This window comes from Tachyglossus aculeatus, chromosome 26 (genome assembly GCF_015852505.1).
Source record: "Tachyglossus aculeatus isolate mTacAcu1 chromosome 26, mTacAcu1.pri, whole genome shotgun sequence".
NCBI classification, from domain to species: domain Eukaryota; kingdom Metazoa; phylum Chordata; class Mammalia; order Monotremata; family Tachyglossidae; genus Tachyglossus; species Tachyglossus aculeatus.
In genome coordinates this window covers 18,817,168-18,833,928 of record NC_052091.1, presented here as the reverse complement: position 1 = coordinate 18,833,928, position 16,761 = coordinate 18,817,168, and the positions used below count along the sequence as shown (strand labels likewise).

The 16,761-nt window shown below is 49.5% G+C and overlaps 1 protein-coding gene across 1 annotated transcript in view; it reads right to left on the bottom strand.

The window, feature by feature from the left end:
* The window catches only part of PDE8A (phosphodiesterase 8A), a 223,458-nt gene that overhangs the window by 9,938 nt on the left and 196,759 nt on the right, over positions 1–16,761 (bottom strand). The window contains exons 17-20 of the mRNA XM_038767010.1: positions 16,352–16,487; positions 12,460–12,658; positions 8,163–8,380; positions 2,822–2,954 (exon numbers count right to left, since the gene is read on the bottom strand). Coding sequence (XP_038622938.1) covers positions 2,822–2,954; positions 8,163–8,380; positions 12,460–12,658; positions 16,352–16,487 — 686 coding nt within the window. The remainder of the gene's footprint in view (positions 1–2,821; positions 2,955–8,162; positions 8,381–12,459; positions 12,659–16,351; positions 16,488–16,761) is intronic.

Below are 16,761 nucleotides of genomic sequence, written 5' to 3'. Positions count from 1 at the left end.
GATGGATTACAGCTAATAGTTATAATAATTGTGCATTTGTTAAGCGCTTACTATGTGCCAGGCACTGTACTAAGCGCAGGAGTAGATACCAGTGTATCAGGTTGGACGCGGCCCCAGCCCCATGTGGGGCTCACGATCTCACTTCCCGTTTTACGGATGAGGTAACCGAGGCACAGAGAAGTGAAGCGACTGGCCCAAGGTCACACAGTAGACAGGCTGGGGACAGGGAGGAGCGGGGAGGGGGAGTGCGGCCAAGTGGTTAGTGCTCCCCATTGGACTCTAAACTCCCCAAGGGCAGGAGCGGAGGCTCCTATTCGACTATCGCAGCCCCAGCACTTGGCCCAACGTTCAGCACATAATAGGGGGCTCAATAAAGACCCCACTGTTGAATGAATTCGCGATCTCATCCACAACTTCTGTGCCCCCCCGCAGGGCCTGTTTTTTTTTTTTTAAATTGTATTTCTTAAAGTGCTTACGACGTGCCAGGCACTGTACTAAGTGCTGGGGGTAAATAATAATAATAATAATAATGATGGCATTTGTTAAGCGCTTACTATGTGCAAAGCACTGTTCTAAGCGCTAAGGGGGATACAAGGCGATCAGGTTGTCCCACGTGGGGCTCACAGTCATCATCCCCATTTGACAGATGAGGTCACTGAGGCTCAGAGAAGTGAAGTGACTTACCCAAGGTCACACAGCAGACATGCGGCGGAGCTGGGATTCGAACCCATGACCTCTGACTCCAAAGCCCGGGCTCTTTCCACTGAGCCATGCTGCTTCTCTGTAAATGCCAGCTAATTAGGTCGAACCCAGTCCCTGTCCTCCGTGGGGCTCGCAATCAAACCCCATTTTACGGACGAAGGAGCTGAAGCATGGAGAAGGGAAGTGACTTGCTCAAGGTCACGGCAGACAAGTCGCAGGGGCGGGGGGGAGATTAGAACCCAGGTCCTTCTGACGCCCAGGCTCATTCCCTGGCCACTTCTCTGCTCTGAAGGGTTGAGATCACACATGGTTATTATTATTATTGTCATTATTGTCCCTCTTCTTACCTCCTTCCCTTCCCCACAGCACCTGTATATATGTATATATGTTTGTACATATTTATTACTCTATTTATTTATTTATTTTACTTGTACATATCTATTCTATTTTATTTTGTTAGTATGTTTGGTTTTGTTCTCTGTCTCCCCCTTTTAGACTGTGAGCCCACTGTTGGGTAGGGACTGCCTCCGTATGTTGCCACCTTGTCCTTCCCAAGCGCTTAGTACAGTGCTCGGCACACAGTAAGCGCTCAATAAATACGATGGATTGATTGATTATTGTTATTATATTTGTTAAGTACCTACTCTGCGTCGAAGCACTGTCCTAAGAGCTGGGGCGGGTGCAAATTGATGGGGTCGGACGCAGTCCCCGTCCCCCGCGGAGGGGGAACTCCCCATTTTACAGACAAGGAAACCGTGGCCCGGAAGTGAAGTGACTCAACCAAGGTCACACAGCAGGGCGGTAGCGGAGCCGGCATTAGAGCCCTTCGCTGCTCTGTGCCTCAGTGACCTCATCTGTGTATATGTATATATATATATATGTATATCTGTATATATGTATACATATATATGTATATCTGTGCATATGTATATATGTTTGTACATATTTATTACTCTATTTATCTATTTATTTATTTATTTTACTTGTATATATCTATTCTATTTATTTTATTTTGTTAGTACGTTTGGTTTTGTTCTCTGTCTCCCCCTTTTAGACTGCGAGCCCGCTGTTGGGTAGGGACCGTCTCTAGATGCTGCCAACTTGGACTTCCCGAGCGTTTAGTCCGGTGCTCTGCACACAGTAAGCGCTCAGTAAATACGATCGATGATGATGAGGGGGAACTCCCCATTTTACAGACAAGGAAACCGCAGCCCGGAAGTGAAGTGACTCAACCAAGGTCACACAGCGGGGCGGTAGCGGAGCCGGGATTAGAGCCCTTCACTGCTCTGGGCCTCAGTGACCTCATCTGTATATATGTATACATATATATCTGTATATATGTTTGTACATATTTATTACTCTATTTATTTATTTATTTTACTTGTACGTATCTATTCTATTTATTTTATTTTGTTAGTACGTTTGGTTTTGTTCTCTGTCTCCCCCTGTTAGACTGTGAGCCCGCTGTTGGGTAGGGACCGTCTCTCGATGTTGCCAACTTGGACTTTCCGAGTGCTTAGTCCAGTGCTCTGCACACAGTAAGCGCTCAATAAATACGATTGATGATGATGAGGGGGAACTCCCCATTTAACAGACATTTTACAGACAGGGAAACCGCGGCCCGGAAGTGAAGTGACTCAGCCAAGGTCACACAGTAGTAGTAGTAGTCCAGTGCTCTGCACACAATAAGCGCTCAATAAATACGATGGATTGATTGACTGATCTGTAAAATGGGGATTAAAACGGTGAGCCGTGGGACAACCTGATCATCATCATCGTCATCGATCGTATTTATTGAGCGCTTACTACGTGCAGAGCACTGTACTAAGCGCTCGGGAACTACAAATTGGCAACATCTAGAGACGGTCCCTACCCAACAGTGGGCTCACAGTCGAAAAGGGGGAGACAGAGAACAGAACCAAACATACTAACAAAATAAAATAAATAGAATAGATGTGTAACCTGATCACCTCGGAACCTCCCCAGCGCTTAGGACAGTGCTTCGCACCTAGTAAGCGCTTAACAAATACCGTTATTATTATTATCCAGGTCCGCGAGCGTGGGAGGGGCCGGTGCCGGGCCCGGGGGTCCGCGGCGGGGGGGGTCCGGACTGACTCACCCCGTTCTCCTCCAGCGCAGCCAGGGGCTTGTTGATGCTGTTGACGAACTTGTTGACGTGCTCAAAGTGCCTGGTCATCTCCGTGGCCAAGACCATGTCGATGACGGCCTGCCGCAGCGTCCGGTACTCGTTCCTGAGGCCCGGGGGAGACGCCGTTAGATGCCGTCCGAGGGGGCCGGGGACCCCCTTTGGACCCCCTCTCCATCCCCCCCCCCCATCTTACCTCCTTCCCTTCCCCACAGCACCTGTATATACGTATACCGGCCGGGGAAGGGACCCCGGGACCCCAAACTCCCCCTCCCGCCCTCCCCGAGCGGGGCTCAGTTTGAAGAGCCCCGGCTTTGGCGGCAGAGGTCATCACCATCATCAATCGTATTTATTGAGCGCTTACTATGTGCAGAGCACTGTACTAAGCGCTTGGGAAGTACAAATTGGCAACATCTAGAGCCAGTCCCTACCCAACAGTGGGCTCACAGTCTACATATCTATTCTATTTATTTTATTTTGTGAGTATGTTTGGTTTTGTTCTCTGTCTCCCCCTTTTAGACTGTGAGCCCACTGGTGGGTAGGGACTGTCTCTAGATGTTGCCAATTTGTACTTCCCAAGCGCTTAGTACAGTGCTCTGCACACAGTAAGCGCTCAATAAATACGATTGATTGATTGATTGATTCAAATCCCAGCTCCACCAATTGTCAGCTGTGTGACTTTGGGCAAGTCACTTCACTGCTCCGGGCCTCAGTGACCTCAGCTGGAAAATGAGGTAATGACTTCCCAAGCGCTTAGTCCAGTGCTCTGCACACAGTAAGCGCTCAATAAATGCCATTGAATGAATGAAAATTGTTGTATTTTACTCTCCCAAGTGCAATACTCTCCCCCTTCTAGATTGTGAGTCCGTTGTTGGGTAGGGATTGTCTCTATCTGTTGCCGAATTGTGCTACTGTCTCACTTTGTTGCTGAATTGTACTTTCCAAGCGCTTAGTCCAGTGCTCTGCACACAGTAAGCGCTCAACCTCACCTGGAAAATGAGGTAATGACTTCCCAAGCGCTTAGTCCAGTGCTCTGCACACAGTAAGCGCTCAATAAATGCCACTGAATGAATGAAGATTGTTATATTGTACTCTCCCAAGTGCAATGCTCTCCCCCTTCTAGACTGTGAGTCCGTCTTTTGGGTAGGGATTGTCCCTATCTGTTGCCGAATTGCGCTATTGTCTCACTTTGTTGCTGAATTGTACTTTCCAAGCGCTTAGTACAGTGCTCTGCACACAGTAAGCGCTCAATAAACGCCACTGAATGAATGAAAATTGTTATACTGTACTCTCCCAAGTGCAATACTCTCCCCCTTCTAGACTGCGAGTCCGTTGCTGGATAGGGATTGTCTCTATCTGTTGCCGAATGGTGCTATTGTCTCACTTTGTTGCTGAATTGGACTTTCCAAGCGCTTAGTCCAGTGCTCTGCACACAGTAAGCGCTCAACCTCACCTGGAAAATGAGGTAATGACTTCCCAAGCGCTTAGTTCAGTGCTCTGTACACAGTAAGCGCTCAATAAATGCCAGTGAACGAATGAAGATTGTTATATTGTACTCTCCCAAGTGCAATGCTCTCCCCCTTCTAGACTGTGAGTCCGTTGCTGGATAGGGACTGTCTCTATCTGTTGCCGAATTGTGCTACTGTCTCACTTTGTTGCTGAATTGTACTTTCCAAGCGCTTAGTACAGTGCTCTGCACACAGTAAGCGCTCAATAAATGCCATTGAATGAATGAAGATTGTTATATTGTACTCTCCCAAGTGCAATGCTCTCCCCCTTCTAGACTGTGAGTCCGTTGTTGGGTAGGGATTGTCTCTATCTGTTGACGAATTGTGCTATTGTCTCACTTTGTTGCTGAATTGTACTTTCCAAGCGCTTAGTACAGTGCTCTGCACACAGTAGGCGCTCAATAAATGCCACTGAATGAATGAAAATTGTGATATTGTACTCTCCCAAGTGCAATGCTCTCCCCCTTCTAGACTGTGAGTCCGTTGTTGGGTAGGGATTGTCTCTATCTGTTGCCGAATTGTGCTATTGTCTCACTTTGTTGCTGAATTGTACTTTCTAAGGGCTTAGTCTAGTGCTCTGCACACAGTAAGCGCTCAATAAATGCGACTGAATGAATGAAAATTGTGATATTGTACTCTCCCAAGTGCAATGCTCTCCCCCTTCTAGACTGTGAGTCCGTTGCTGGGTAGGGATTGTCTCTATCTGTTGCCGAATTGTGCTATTGTCTCACTTTGTTGCTGAATTGTACTTTCTAAGCACTTAGTCTAGTGCTCTGCACACAGTAAGCGCTCAATAAATGCGACTGAATGAATGAAGATTGTTATATTGTACTCTCCCAAGTGCAATGCTCTCCCCCTTCTAGACTGTGAGTCCGTTGCTGGGTAGGGATTGTCTCTATCTGTTGCCGAATGGTGCTATTGTCTCACTTTGTTGCTGAATTGTACTTTCCAAGCGCTTAGTACAGTGCTCTGCACACAGTAAGCGCTCAATAAATGCCATTGAATGAATGAAAATTGATATATTGTACTCTCCCAAGTGCAATACTCTCCCCCTTCTAGACTGTGAGTCCGTTGCTGGGTAGGGATTGTCTCTATCTGTTGCCGAATTGTGCTACTGTCTCACTTTGTTGCTGAATTGGACTTTCCAAGCGCTTAGTCCAGTGCTCTGCACACAGTAAGCGCTCAACCTCACCTGGAAAATGAGGTAATGACTTCCCAAGCACTTAGTCCAGTGCTCTGCACACAGTAAGTGCTCAATAAATGCCACTGAATGAATGAAAATTGTTATATTGTACTCTCCCAAGTGCAATGCTCTCCCCCTTCTAGACTGTGAGTCCGTTGTTGGGTAGGGATTGTCTCTATCTGTTGCCGAATTGCGCTATTGTCTCACTTTGTTGCTGAATTGTATTTTCCAAGCACTTAGTACAGTGCTCTGCACACAGTAAGCGCTCAATAAATGCCACTGAATGAATGAAAATTGTGATATTGTATTCTCCCAAGTGCAATGCTCTCCCCCTTCTAGACTGTGAGTCTGTTGTTGGGTAGGGATGGTCTCTATCTGTTGCCGAATTGTGCTACTGTCTCACTTTGTTGCTGAATTGTACTTTCCAAGCGCTTAGTCCAGTGCTCTGCACACAGTAAGCGCTCAACCTCACCTGGAAAATGAGGTAATGATTTCCCAAGCGCTTAGTCCAGTGCTCTGCACACAGTAAGCGCTCAATAAATGCCACTGAATGAATGAAGATTGTTATATTGTACTCTCCCAAGTGCAATGCTCTCCCCCTTCTAGACTGTGAGTCCGTTGTTGGGTAGGGATTGCCTCTATCTGTTGCCGAATTGTGCTATTGTCTCACTTTGTTGCTGAATTGTACTTTCCAAGCACTTAGTACAGTGCTCTGCACACAGTAAGCGCTCAATAAATGCCATTGAATGAATGAATATATGTTTGTACATATTTATTACTCTATTTATTTATTTTACTTGTACATATCTATTCTATTTATTTTATTTGGTTAGTATGTTTAGTTTTGTTCTCTCTCTCCCCCTGTTTGTACATATTTATTACTCTATTTATTTATTTCTTTATTTTACTTGTACCTATCTATTCTCTTTATTTTATTTGGTTAGTATGTTTGGTTTTCTTCTCTGTCTCCCCCTGTTTGTACATATTTATTACTCTATTTATTTCTTTATTTTACTTGTACATATCTATCCTATTTATTTTATTTGGTTAGCATGCTTGGTTTCGTTCTCTGTCTCCCCCTGTCTGTACATATTTATTACTCTATTTATTTATTTCTTTATTTTACTTGCACATATCTACTCTATTTATTTTATTTGGTTAGTACGTTTGGTTTTGTTCTCTGTCTCCCCCTTCTAGACTGTGAGCCCGCTGTTGGGTAGGGACCGTCTCTAGATGTTGCCAACTTGGACTTCCCAAGCGCTTAGTACAGTGCTCTCTGCACACAGTAAGCGCTCAATAAATACGACTGGATGAATGAATGAATATTTATTACCCTATTTATCTATTTTATTTTGTTAATGTGTTTTGTTTTATTTTGTTTTAATTTATTGATCATTAAATTAATTATTAATTATTAATATTAATTAAAATAACGAATATAAATTATTGAATTTATTGATTTAATTTATTTTATTTTAATGTGTTTTGTTTTATTTTGTTAATGTGTTATTTTGTTATTTTGTTAATGTTTATTTTGTTAATGTTAATGTTTATTTTGTTTTGTTGCCTGTCTCCCCCTTCTAGACTGTGAGCCCGCTGTTGGGTAGGGACCGTCTCTAGACGTTGCCAACGTGGACTTCCCAAGCGCTTAGTCCAGTGCTCTGCACACAGTAAGCGCTCAATAAATACGATTGAATGAATGAATGAATGAATGAATGAATGAACTCCCGGGCCCGGGCTTTATCCACTAGGCCACAGTGTTTCTTCTGCCTCTCCTGTATATACCGCCGATTTTAGGATTTCAGCGTGAACAATGTCGTGGGATGTGCCTGTATCTATATGTCGCCAATTTGTACTTCCCAAGCGCTTAGTGCAGTGCTCTGCACACAGTAAGCGCTCAATAAATACGACTGAATGAATGAATGGGTTCTTCGTTGTACGTATGAACATCATCATCATCAATCGTATTTACTGAGCGCTTACTGTGTGCACAGCACTGTACTAAGCGCTTACTCTCCTCTCGCCTCCTCAAGCTGTGAGCCCCAATTGGGGCTGGGACTGTGTCCGGCCTGATTATCTTGTGCCTGCTAGAGGCAGCGCGGCTCAGTGGAAAGAACCCGGGCTTTGGAGGCAGAGGTCATGGGTTCAAATCCCGGCTCCGCCGACTGTCAGCTGTGTGACTTCACTTCTCTGGGCCTCAGTTCCCTCATCTGTAAAAATGGGGATGAAGACTGTGAGCCCCCGGTGGGACAACCCGATCACCTTGTAACCTCCCCAGCGCGTAGTAAGCGCTTAACCAATACCATCATCATTATTATTATTATAATTATAGCAAGTGCTTCCCAAATTTTCTCCTCCTCATCATTATTATTATGGCGTAGCGGTTAAGGAGTCACGGATTCTAATCCCGGCCCCGTCGCTGGTCGGCTGGGTGGCCTCGGACCAGCGCCTTCACGTCTCTGGGCCTCGGTTCCCTCATCTGGAGAACGGGGATTGCGACGGTGAGCCCCACGAGGGACGGGGCTGGTGTCCAACCCAGTGTCTGGCACGTAGTGGGCGCCTCCCAGGCAGCAGAATGATTATCGCCACGGTCGCCCCCCGGCCCGGCCCGGCGCGCCCTGACCTCTCCATGTTCTTGAAGATGTTGCACTTGTCGTCTCGGGCGGTGAGCTGGAAGGCCAGGGCGGCGTGGTGGCTCTCCAGGACGGCCGTGTCGTTGTACAGGACGGCCAGCTCGCTGCCGGCGTTGCACAGGAAGGAGTTGGTGCGGCCCGGGTGGTCTACGTCGTGCACCGTGGCGGCCAAGAGGGCGGCCACTTCATCCATCGGGTCCAAGGTTTGCTGTGGGGGACGGCGGGGAGGACGTCGGTCCCCGGGGCGAGCGGGGGGCACGCCCTCCAGCACCTCCTTTCTTGGACGCTCCTCTCAATCAATCAATCAATCAATCAATCAATCTCCCGAGCGCTTAGTACAGTGCCCTGCACCCGGTAAGTGCCCCAGAAATACGACGGGACCAACGGATGACCCAGGGGCCTCCGACAGAGAGGGCCGGAAGAGCAGAGGTGAGGAGACCCCATAACATCCCCCCCACCCCCCTTTTAGACTGTGAGCCCACTGTTGGGTAGGGACCGTCTCCATATGTTGCCAATTTGTACTTCCCAAGCGCTCAGTACAGTGCTCTGCACATATGAAGCGCTCAATAAATACGACTGATGATGAGCCTGCTCGGGAAGCCGAGGGGAAGGGGGGCCCGGCATCCTGCGGCCCCCCGAGGGAGCCGGGCGAGGAAGGATGGAAGGAAGCGGAAGGGACAGTTGGGAGGCAAACATTCCCAAAGCCCGGACGGACGGACGGCGGGAAACGGCAGGGAGGGAAGGAGCTGGGGGTGTGGGGGGGGAGTTGCAGAAGGGGCCCCGGCTGGCCAGGGGATAATTATAATAATAATTACGGTATTCGTTAAGCGCTTACTGTGTGCCGAGCACTGCTCTAAGCGCTGGAGTAGATACAAAGTAAGCAGGTTGGACACAGTCCCTGTCTCTTGTGGAGGTCACACTCTTAATCCCCATTTAATCCCCACAGAGAAGCAGCGTGGCTCAGTGGAAAGAGCCCGGGCTCTGGAGCCAGAGGTCATGGGTTCAAATCCCGGCTCCGCCAATTGTCAGCTGGGTGCCTTTGGGCACGTCACTTCACTTCTCTGGGCCTCAGTGACCTCATCTGGAAAATGGGGATGAAGACTGGGAGCCCCCCGTGGGACAACCTGATCACCTTGTAACTTCCCCGGCGTTTAGCACAGTGCTTTGCACATAGTGCTTAATAAACGCCATTATTATTATTATGGGTTCTAATCCCAGCTCCGCCACTTATCAGCTGGGTGACTTTGGGCAAGTCATTTAACTTCTCTGTGCCTCAGTTCCCTCATCTGGAAAATGGAGATGAAGACTGGGAGCCCCATGTGGGACAACCTGATGACCTTGTATCTCCCCCAATGCTTAGAAAAGTGCTTTGCACATAGTAAGCGCTTAATAAATGCCGTTATTATTATTATTATTATTATGGGTTCTAATCCCAGCTCCTCCACTTATCAGCTGGGTGACTTTGGGCAAGTCATTTAACTTCTCTGTGCCTCAGTTCCCTCATCTGGAAAATGGGGATGAAGACTGGGAGCCCCATGTGGGACAACCTGATGACCTTGTATCTCCCCCAGCGCTTAGAACAGTGCCTGGCACATAGACAGCGCTTAACAAATACCAGAATTATTATTATTATTATTGAGAGATGAGGGAACCGAGGCCCAGAGAGGTGAAGCGTCGTGCCCAAGGTCACCCAGCGGACAGGTGGCGGAGCCGGGATTAGAACCCACATCCTTCGACTCCCAGGCGCGGGATGGGAGGATGGATGGGAGGATGTGCTTGTCGGTCAAATGCAGGGAAAGATTGGGACCAGGGCCCGGGATAACACAGTGCTAAGCACTTAGTACAGTGCTCTGAACATAGTAAGCGCTCAATAAATATGACTGATGATAACGCAGTGAGGAAACCCATCTGGGCTCGGGGCCAGAGAGGGAATGGACCGTGAAGACCCTCCCGTGGAGACCAGAGGCCGTGTCGCCTGTTCTAGCTGTGCCGCCTCAGCTCCGGCGTGGGCTGAGCGCTTAGTACAGTGCTCTGCACACAGCCGGCGCTCAATGGACACTATCGATCGATCCACTGATTTTCAAGTGGTTGTTATCAGGGTCGCCTATGAGGGCAGAAATGATTTGCCTCCAGATTGGGGGGTTATTTTGGCTACGTCCCCTCACTCCTTTTTTGGGGGGAGGGAGGAGAAGGGGAGAAGAGGAGGGGAAGATGAGAAGAGGAAGAAATTAAAGAGGAGGAGGAGAGAAGAGGAGGAAAAGAGGAAGAGAAGAGAAGATGAAGAGGAGGAGCAGCGTGAATCAATCAATCAATCAATCATATTTATTGAGTGCTTACTGTGTGCAGAGCACTGTACTAAGCGCTTGGGAAGTACAAGTTGGCAACATATAGAGACGGTCCCTACCCAACAGTGGGCTCACACAGCGTGGCTTAGAGGAAAGAGCCCAGTCTTGGGAGTCAGAGGTTGTGGGTTCTAATCCCGGCTTCGTCACTTGTCAGCTGTGTGACGTCGGGCAAGTCACTTATTTACTTTGTGCCTCAGTTACCTCATCTATTAATGGAGATTAGGACTGTGAGCCCCACGCGGGACAACCTGATTACCTGGTATTTACCCCCGGCGCTTAAAACAGTGCTTGGCACATAAGCGCTTAACAAATACCATCATTATTATTACTATTACCCTAGCATTTAGAACAGTGCTTGGCACATAGTAAGTGCTTAACAAATATCATTATTATTATTATTATTATCCTAGCGCTTAGAACAGTGCTTGGCACATAGTAAGCGCTTAACAAATACCATCATTATTATTATTATTACTCTAGTGTTTAGAACAGTGCTTGGCACATAGTAAGCACTTAATGAGTCCCATAATAATAATAACAACAATAATAATAATGAGAGGAGAAGAGGAGAAGGAGGAAGAGATAAGAGAAGAGGAAGAGGAAGAAAAGAGAAGGGAAGAGGAGGGTGAAGAGGAGGAAGAAGAAAAGAAGAGGAGGAGAAGCAGGAAGAGGAGGAAAAGCAGGAGAACAGGAGGAGGATGAGAAGCAGGAGAAGGAGGAGAAGAGGAGAAGGAGGAAGAGATAAGAGAAGAGGAAGAAAAGAGGAGAAGGATGGTGAAGAGAACAAGGAAGAGAAGAAGAGGAGGAGAAGCAGGAGGAGGAGGAGAAGAGAAGAGGAAGAGATAAGAGAACAGGAAGAAAAGAGGAGAAGGGACGAGGATGGTGAAGAAGAGAAGGAAGAGGAGGAGAAGCAGGAAGAGGAGGAGAAGCAGGAGGAGGAGGAGAAGAGGAGGAGGAGGAGAAGCAGGAGAAGGAGGAAAAGAGGAGGAGGAGGAGGAGGAGAAGCAGGAGAAGGAAGAGAAGAGGAGAAGCAGGAGGAGGAGGAGAAGAGGAGAAGGAGGAAGAGATAAGAGGAGAAGCAGGAGGAGGAGGAGAAGAGGAGGAGGAGAAGCAGGAGGAGGAGGAGAAGCAGGAGAAGGAAGAGAAGAGAAGAGGAAGAGATAAGAGAAGAGGAAGAAAAGAGGAGAAGGGAGGATGATGGTGAAGAAGAGAAGGAAGAGAAGAGGAGGAGAAGCAGGAGGAGGAGGAGAAGAGGAGGAGGAGGAGGAGAAGCAGGAGGAGGAGGAGAAGAGGAGAAGAGGAGAAGGAGGAAGAGATAAGAGAAGAGGAGAAGGAGGAAGAGAAGAGAAGAGGAAGAAAAGAGGAGTAGGGAGGAGAAGAGGAGGAGGAGAAGCAGGAGGAGGAAGAGAAGAGGAGAAGCAGGAGGAGGAGAAGAGGAGAAGGAGGAAGAGATAAGAGAAGAGGAGAAGGAGGAAGAGATAAGAGAAGAGGAGAAGGAGGAAGAGATAAGAAAAGAGGAAGAAAAGAGGAGTAGGGAGGAGAAGAGGAGGAGGAGGAGGAGAAGAGAAGAAGGAGAAGAGAAGGAGGAAGAGATAAGAGAAGAGGAAGAAAAGAGGAGTAGGGAGGAGGATGGTGAAGAGAAGGAAGAGAAGAAGAGGAGGAGAAGCAGGAAGAGGAAGAGAAGCAGGAGGAGGAGGAGGAGGAGGAGAAGCAAGAGGAGGAGGAAGAGACAAACAGACAATGGAAGGTGGCCTGTGGGCCCCTAGCCGGTTTGGCTGAAGGGCAGCCCCCGCCGTGGTGGGCGCAGGGTCTCCTGAGGCCCCGGCCCCGGCCCCGGCCCCGGCGTCGCTAGCAGCTCCTCGGCCTCCCCGGCGGGGCCGGGGTCAGGGTGGCCCTGAGCCCCCCGCCCCCGCAACCCCCGGCGGCGCGGCGGCATACCTACCTTGACCCGTTCCTTGGAGAGGAAGTAGGCCGTGGCGTGGAGCACGTCGGCCGAGTGGGTGGAGTTGTGGTAAGAGTTGGAGGAGTGGTAGTTGGCTTCGATCAGCTGCAGCCACGACCGCAGGGTCGACTCGGAGCAGTTCAGGAACTCGCACAGCCCGAACCGGGCGAACATTTTCAGACCCAGGTACACCAGGGGCCTGCAGGGGAAAAACCGGCACGAAAGGGGACATTTTGGGGTGGGGGGGTCCCCCTCACATCGGCGGTCTCGCCTTATTATTAAAAATCATGATAAGAATAATCATAACCTAGATCCTTCCGACTCCCGGGCCCATGCTCTATCCGCTAGGCCTCTCTGCCGCTTCTCCAATCATCACCGCGGGGTATTGGGTGAGCGCCCATTACGGCCCAAGCCCCGACTCACGTGGTATTCGGTGAGCGCTCGCTATAGACCAGATACCGCGTCGGGCCCCGGGGAAGATACAAGACAGTCTTTTAGACTGTGAGCCCACCTTTTAGACTGTGAGCCCACTGTTGGGTAGGGACTGTCTCTATATGTTGCCAATTTGTACTTCCCAAGCGCTTAGTACAGTGCTCTGCACATAGTAAGCGCTCAATAAATACGATTGATGATGATGATGATGATCCGGTCAGGCCTGATCCCCGTCCCACACGGGGCTCCGAGTTCAAGAGGGAGGGACAACGGGTCCCGGATCCCCGTTGGACAGAGAAGTTGAGTGACTTATCCGAGGTCACGCAACAGGCAAGCGGCAGAACTGGGATTAGGCAGCCTGGCTCAGTGGAAAGAGCACAGAACAGCGCAGGTTCAAATCCCGGCTTCGCCAATTGTCAGGTGTGTCCTTGGGCAGGTCACTTCACTTCTCTGGGCCTCAGTTCCCTCATCTGTAAAATGGGGATGAAGACTCTGAGCCCCCCGTGGGACAACCTGATCACCTTGTAACCTCCCCGGCGCCTAGAACAGTGCTCTGCACATAGTAAGCGCTTAACAAATGCCATTATTATTATTATTATTATTATAAGCAGCATGGCTCAGTGGAAAGAGCACGGGCTTGGGAGTCTCAGAGGTAATTGGTTCGAATTCCACCTCTGCCACATGTCTGCTGTGTGACCTTGGGCGAGTCACTTAACTTCTCGGAGCCTCAGTTCCCTCATCTGCAAAATGGGGACGATGACTGTGAGCCCCACGCGGGACAACCTGATCACTTTGTATCCCCCCAGCGCTTAGAACCATGCTTTGCACATAGTAAGCGCTTAACAAACGCCATTATTATTATTATTAGGACCCAAGTCACCTGACTCACTGGCCCGCCTGTTGTGGGTCCAACGCTAGCGGGGAATCTGACCTCTGCGTCCCTTTCCATCCCAGCTTTTGGCCATCATCATCATCATCATCATCAATCGTATTTATTGAGCGCTTACTGTGTGCAGAGCACTGGACTAAGCGCTTGGGAAGTACAAGTTGGCAACATATAGAGACAGTCCCTACCCAACAGTGGGCTCACAGTCTAAAAGGCCAGGCCTAAGTAGGGCCCAGCTCTTCTGGAAAAGAAGCGGTGCGGACTAGTGGCTAGAGCCCGGGTCTGAGAGGCAGAAGGGCCAGGGTTCTCATCCCGAATCCACCACTTTTCTGCTGTGTGGCCTTGGGCGAGTCACTTCATTTCTCTGGGCCTCAGTGCCCTCAGCTGGAAAGCGGGGATAAAGACAGTGAGCTCCGTGTTAGGCAGGGGCCGTGGTCGCCCCCTCCCACCTCACCTCCCTTCTCTCCTTCTCCAGCCCAGCCCGCACCCTCCGCTCCTCCACCGCTGATCTCCTCACCGTGCCTCGCTCTCGCCTGTCCCGCCATCGATCCCCGGCCCACGTCATCCCCCTGGCCTGGAATGCCCTCCCTCTGCCCATCCGCCAAGCTAGCTCTCTTCCTCCCTTCAAGGCCCTGCTGAGAGCTCCCCTCCTCCAGGAGGCCTTCCCAGACTGAGCCCCTTCCTTCCTCTCCCCCTTGTCCCCCTCTCCATCCCCCCCATCTTACCTCCTTCCCTTCCCCACAGCACCTGTATATATGTATATATGTTTGTACATTTTTTACTCTATTTATTTATTTGTACATATCTATTCTATTTATTTTATTTTGTTAGTATGTTTCGTTTTGTTCTCCGTCTCCCCCTCTTTTGGACTGTGAGCCCACTGTTGTGTAGGGACTGTCTCTATATGTTGCCCATTTGTACTTCCCAAGCGCTTAGTAGAGTGCTCTGCACATAGTAAGCGCTCAATAAATACGATTGATGATGATAAGCTTGGATCTATCCCGGCGCTCAGTACGGTGCCTGGCACTTAACAAATGCCGTTATTATTAAAAATGATAATAGTAATAACGACGACGAGAATAATAATGAAAAAAATGGAAAGCCACCAGCCCCCACGCTCGATTCAGATGTTCAAAGCCATCTGATCTCCACCTTTTGATCGGGGGAAACGGGGACCCCCTACTAAGAGAGGCCGCAGGGTAGAGTCTCTGATGGGGGGTGGGGGGGAGAGGGATCCAGGATCCTCTGGCATCTCGGCCCTTTAATCACTCTGGAAGCCCAAACGATCAAAAGACTTCAAAAGACGCCGTACAGTGGTGTTTGGAAGCGCAGTTCAATAAGACTGTATTTCTCCTCCCCACTGTCCCTGACTTCAGACCACCACCCTCCCCTTCTCCCCTCCTCACATTCTTAATCCCCATTTTACAGTTGAGGGAACTGAGGCCCAGGGAAGCGACGTGACTTCCCCAAGGTCACACAGCAGCAGACACGAGGTAGAGTCGGAATTAGAACGCAGGTCCTCCTGTCTAAACCACTAAACCACGCTGCTTCACCAGAATCTGTCCGCAACGAGAAGCAGCGTGACTTTTGAGCGCAGGCCTGTTCTAATCCCGGCTCTGCTGCTGGGTGACCTTGGGTAAGTCACTTCACTTCTCTGGGCCTCAGTTTCCTCACCTGGAAAACGGGGATGAAGACTGTGAGCCCCCGGTGGGACGGGGCCTGGGTCCAACCTGATTATCCCCAGTGCTTAGTACAGTGCCTGGCACATTGTAAACGCTTAACGAATACTATTAAAAGAACCAAGACGCGTTGAGGGCAGACCTTCTAGGTGAAGATTTTTGATGAGGCGAAGCTGTCCTGATGCCAGTCAGTTGGTCAATCGTAATTATCAAGCACTGACTGTGCGCAGAGCACTGTCCTAAATGCTCAGCAGAGGACAACAGAACAATAAACAATAAGGGATGAAGACTGTGAGCCCCACGCGGGGCAACCTGATCACCTTGTAAATTCCCCAGCGCTTAGAACAGTGCTCTGCACATAGTAAGCGCTTAATAAATGCCATGAAAAAAATAAACAGAGACATTCCCCACTCACAACGAGCTTACGGTCTAGGAGGGAGACAGACAATACGATCGATCGTATTTATTGAGCGCTGACTCGGTGCCGGGCACTGTCCTAAGCACTCGGGAGAGTCCAAAAGAACAATAAAGCAGAGACGTTTCCTGCCCACAACGAGCTTACGGTCTAGAAGAAGTGGAACTGCCCTCAGAGGGACCACGTGGCCGAGACACATTTCTCCGCGGGAGGAAGGCGCCAGGGGAGAGTTTGGCAGCCCCTTCGATTAAATCATCAATCGTATTTATTGAGCGCTTACTATGTGCAGAGCACTGTACTAAGCGCTTGGGAAGTACAAATTGGCAACACACAGAGACAGTCCCTACCCAACAGTGGGCTCACAGTCTAAAAGGGAATCCCACCGGGGAATCCGAGATCCCCTAGGGATGCAGCCGGAGCGGGAAATTTTGGAGAGGGGAAAGGACGGTTCGGGGCGGGCGGCGGGGCCGGCTCACTCACCTCTTGTGGGTGGCGGCCTCCAGCTCGAAGATGTTGAAATCCCAGAACTCCTCGTTTTCCATGGCCTGGGCTATCCGGGGAGGGACGTCATTGAGGGAGATGGGGGAGATCAGATGGCTTGGAACCTGATGGACGGCTGAAGGTGGAGGCGGGCAGGGTTTTGGAAAAGAAAAAGAAAAAAAAAAGCGAAGCGACTGGGACCGATTCGTCAGTCCGTATGTACTGGGGAGACTCGCCATGAGGGGCCCTGTGCAGGGTTAATCAATCAGTCAAATCGTATTTAGTTATCCAGTGGCTACCAATCAATCTGCGCATCAGGCAGAAACTCCTCACCCTGGGCTTCAAGGCTGTCCATCCCCTCGCCCCCTCCTACCTCACCTCCCTCCTGTCCTTCTCCAGCCCAGCCCGCA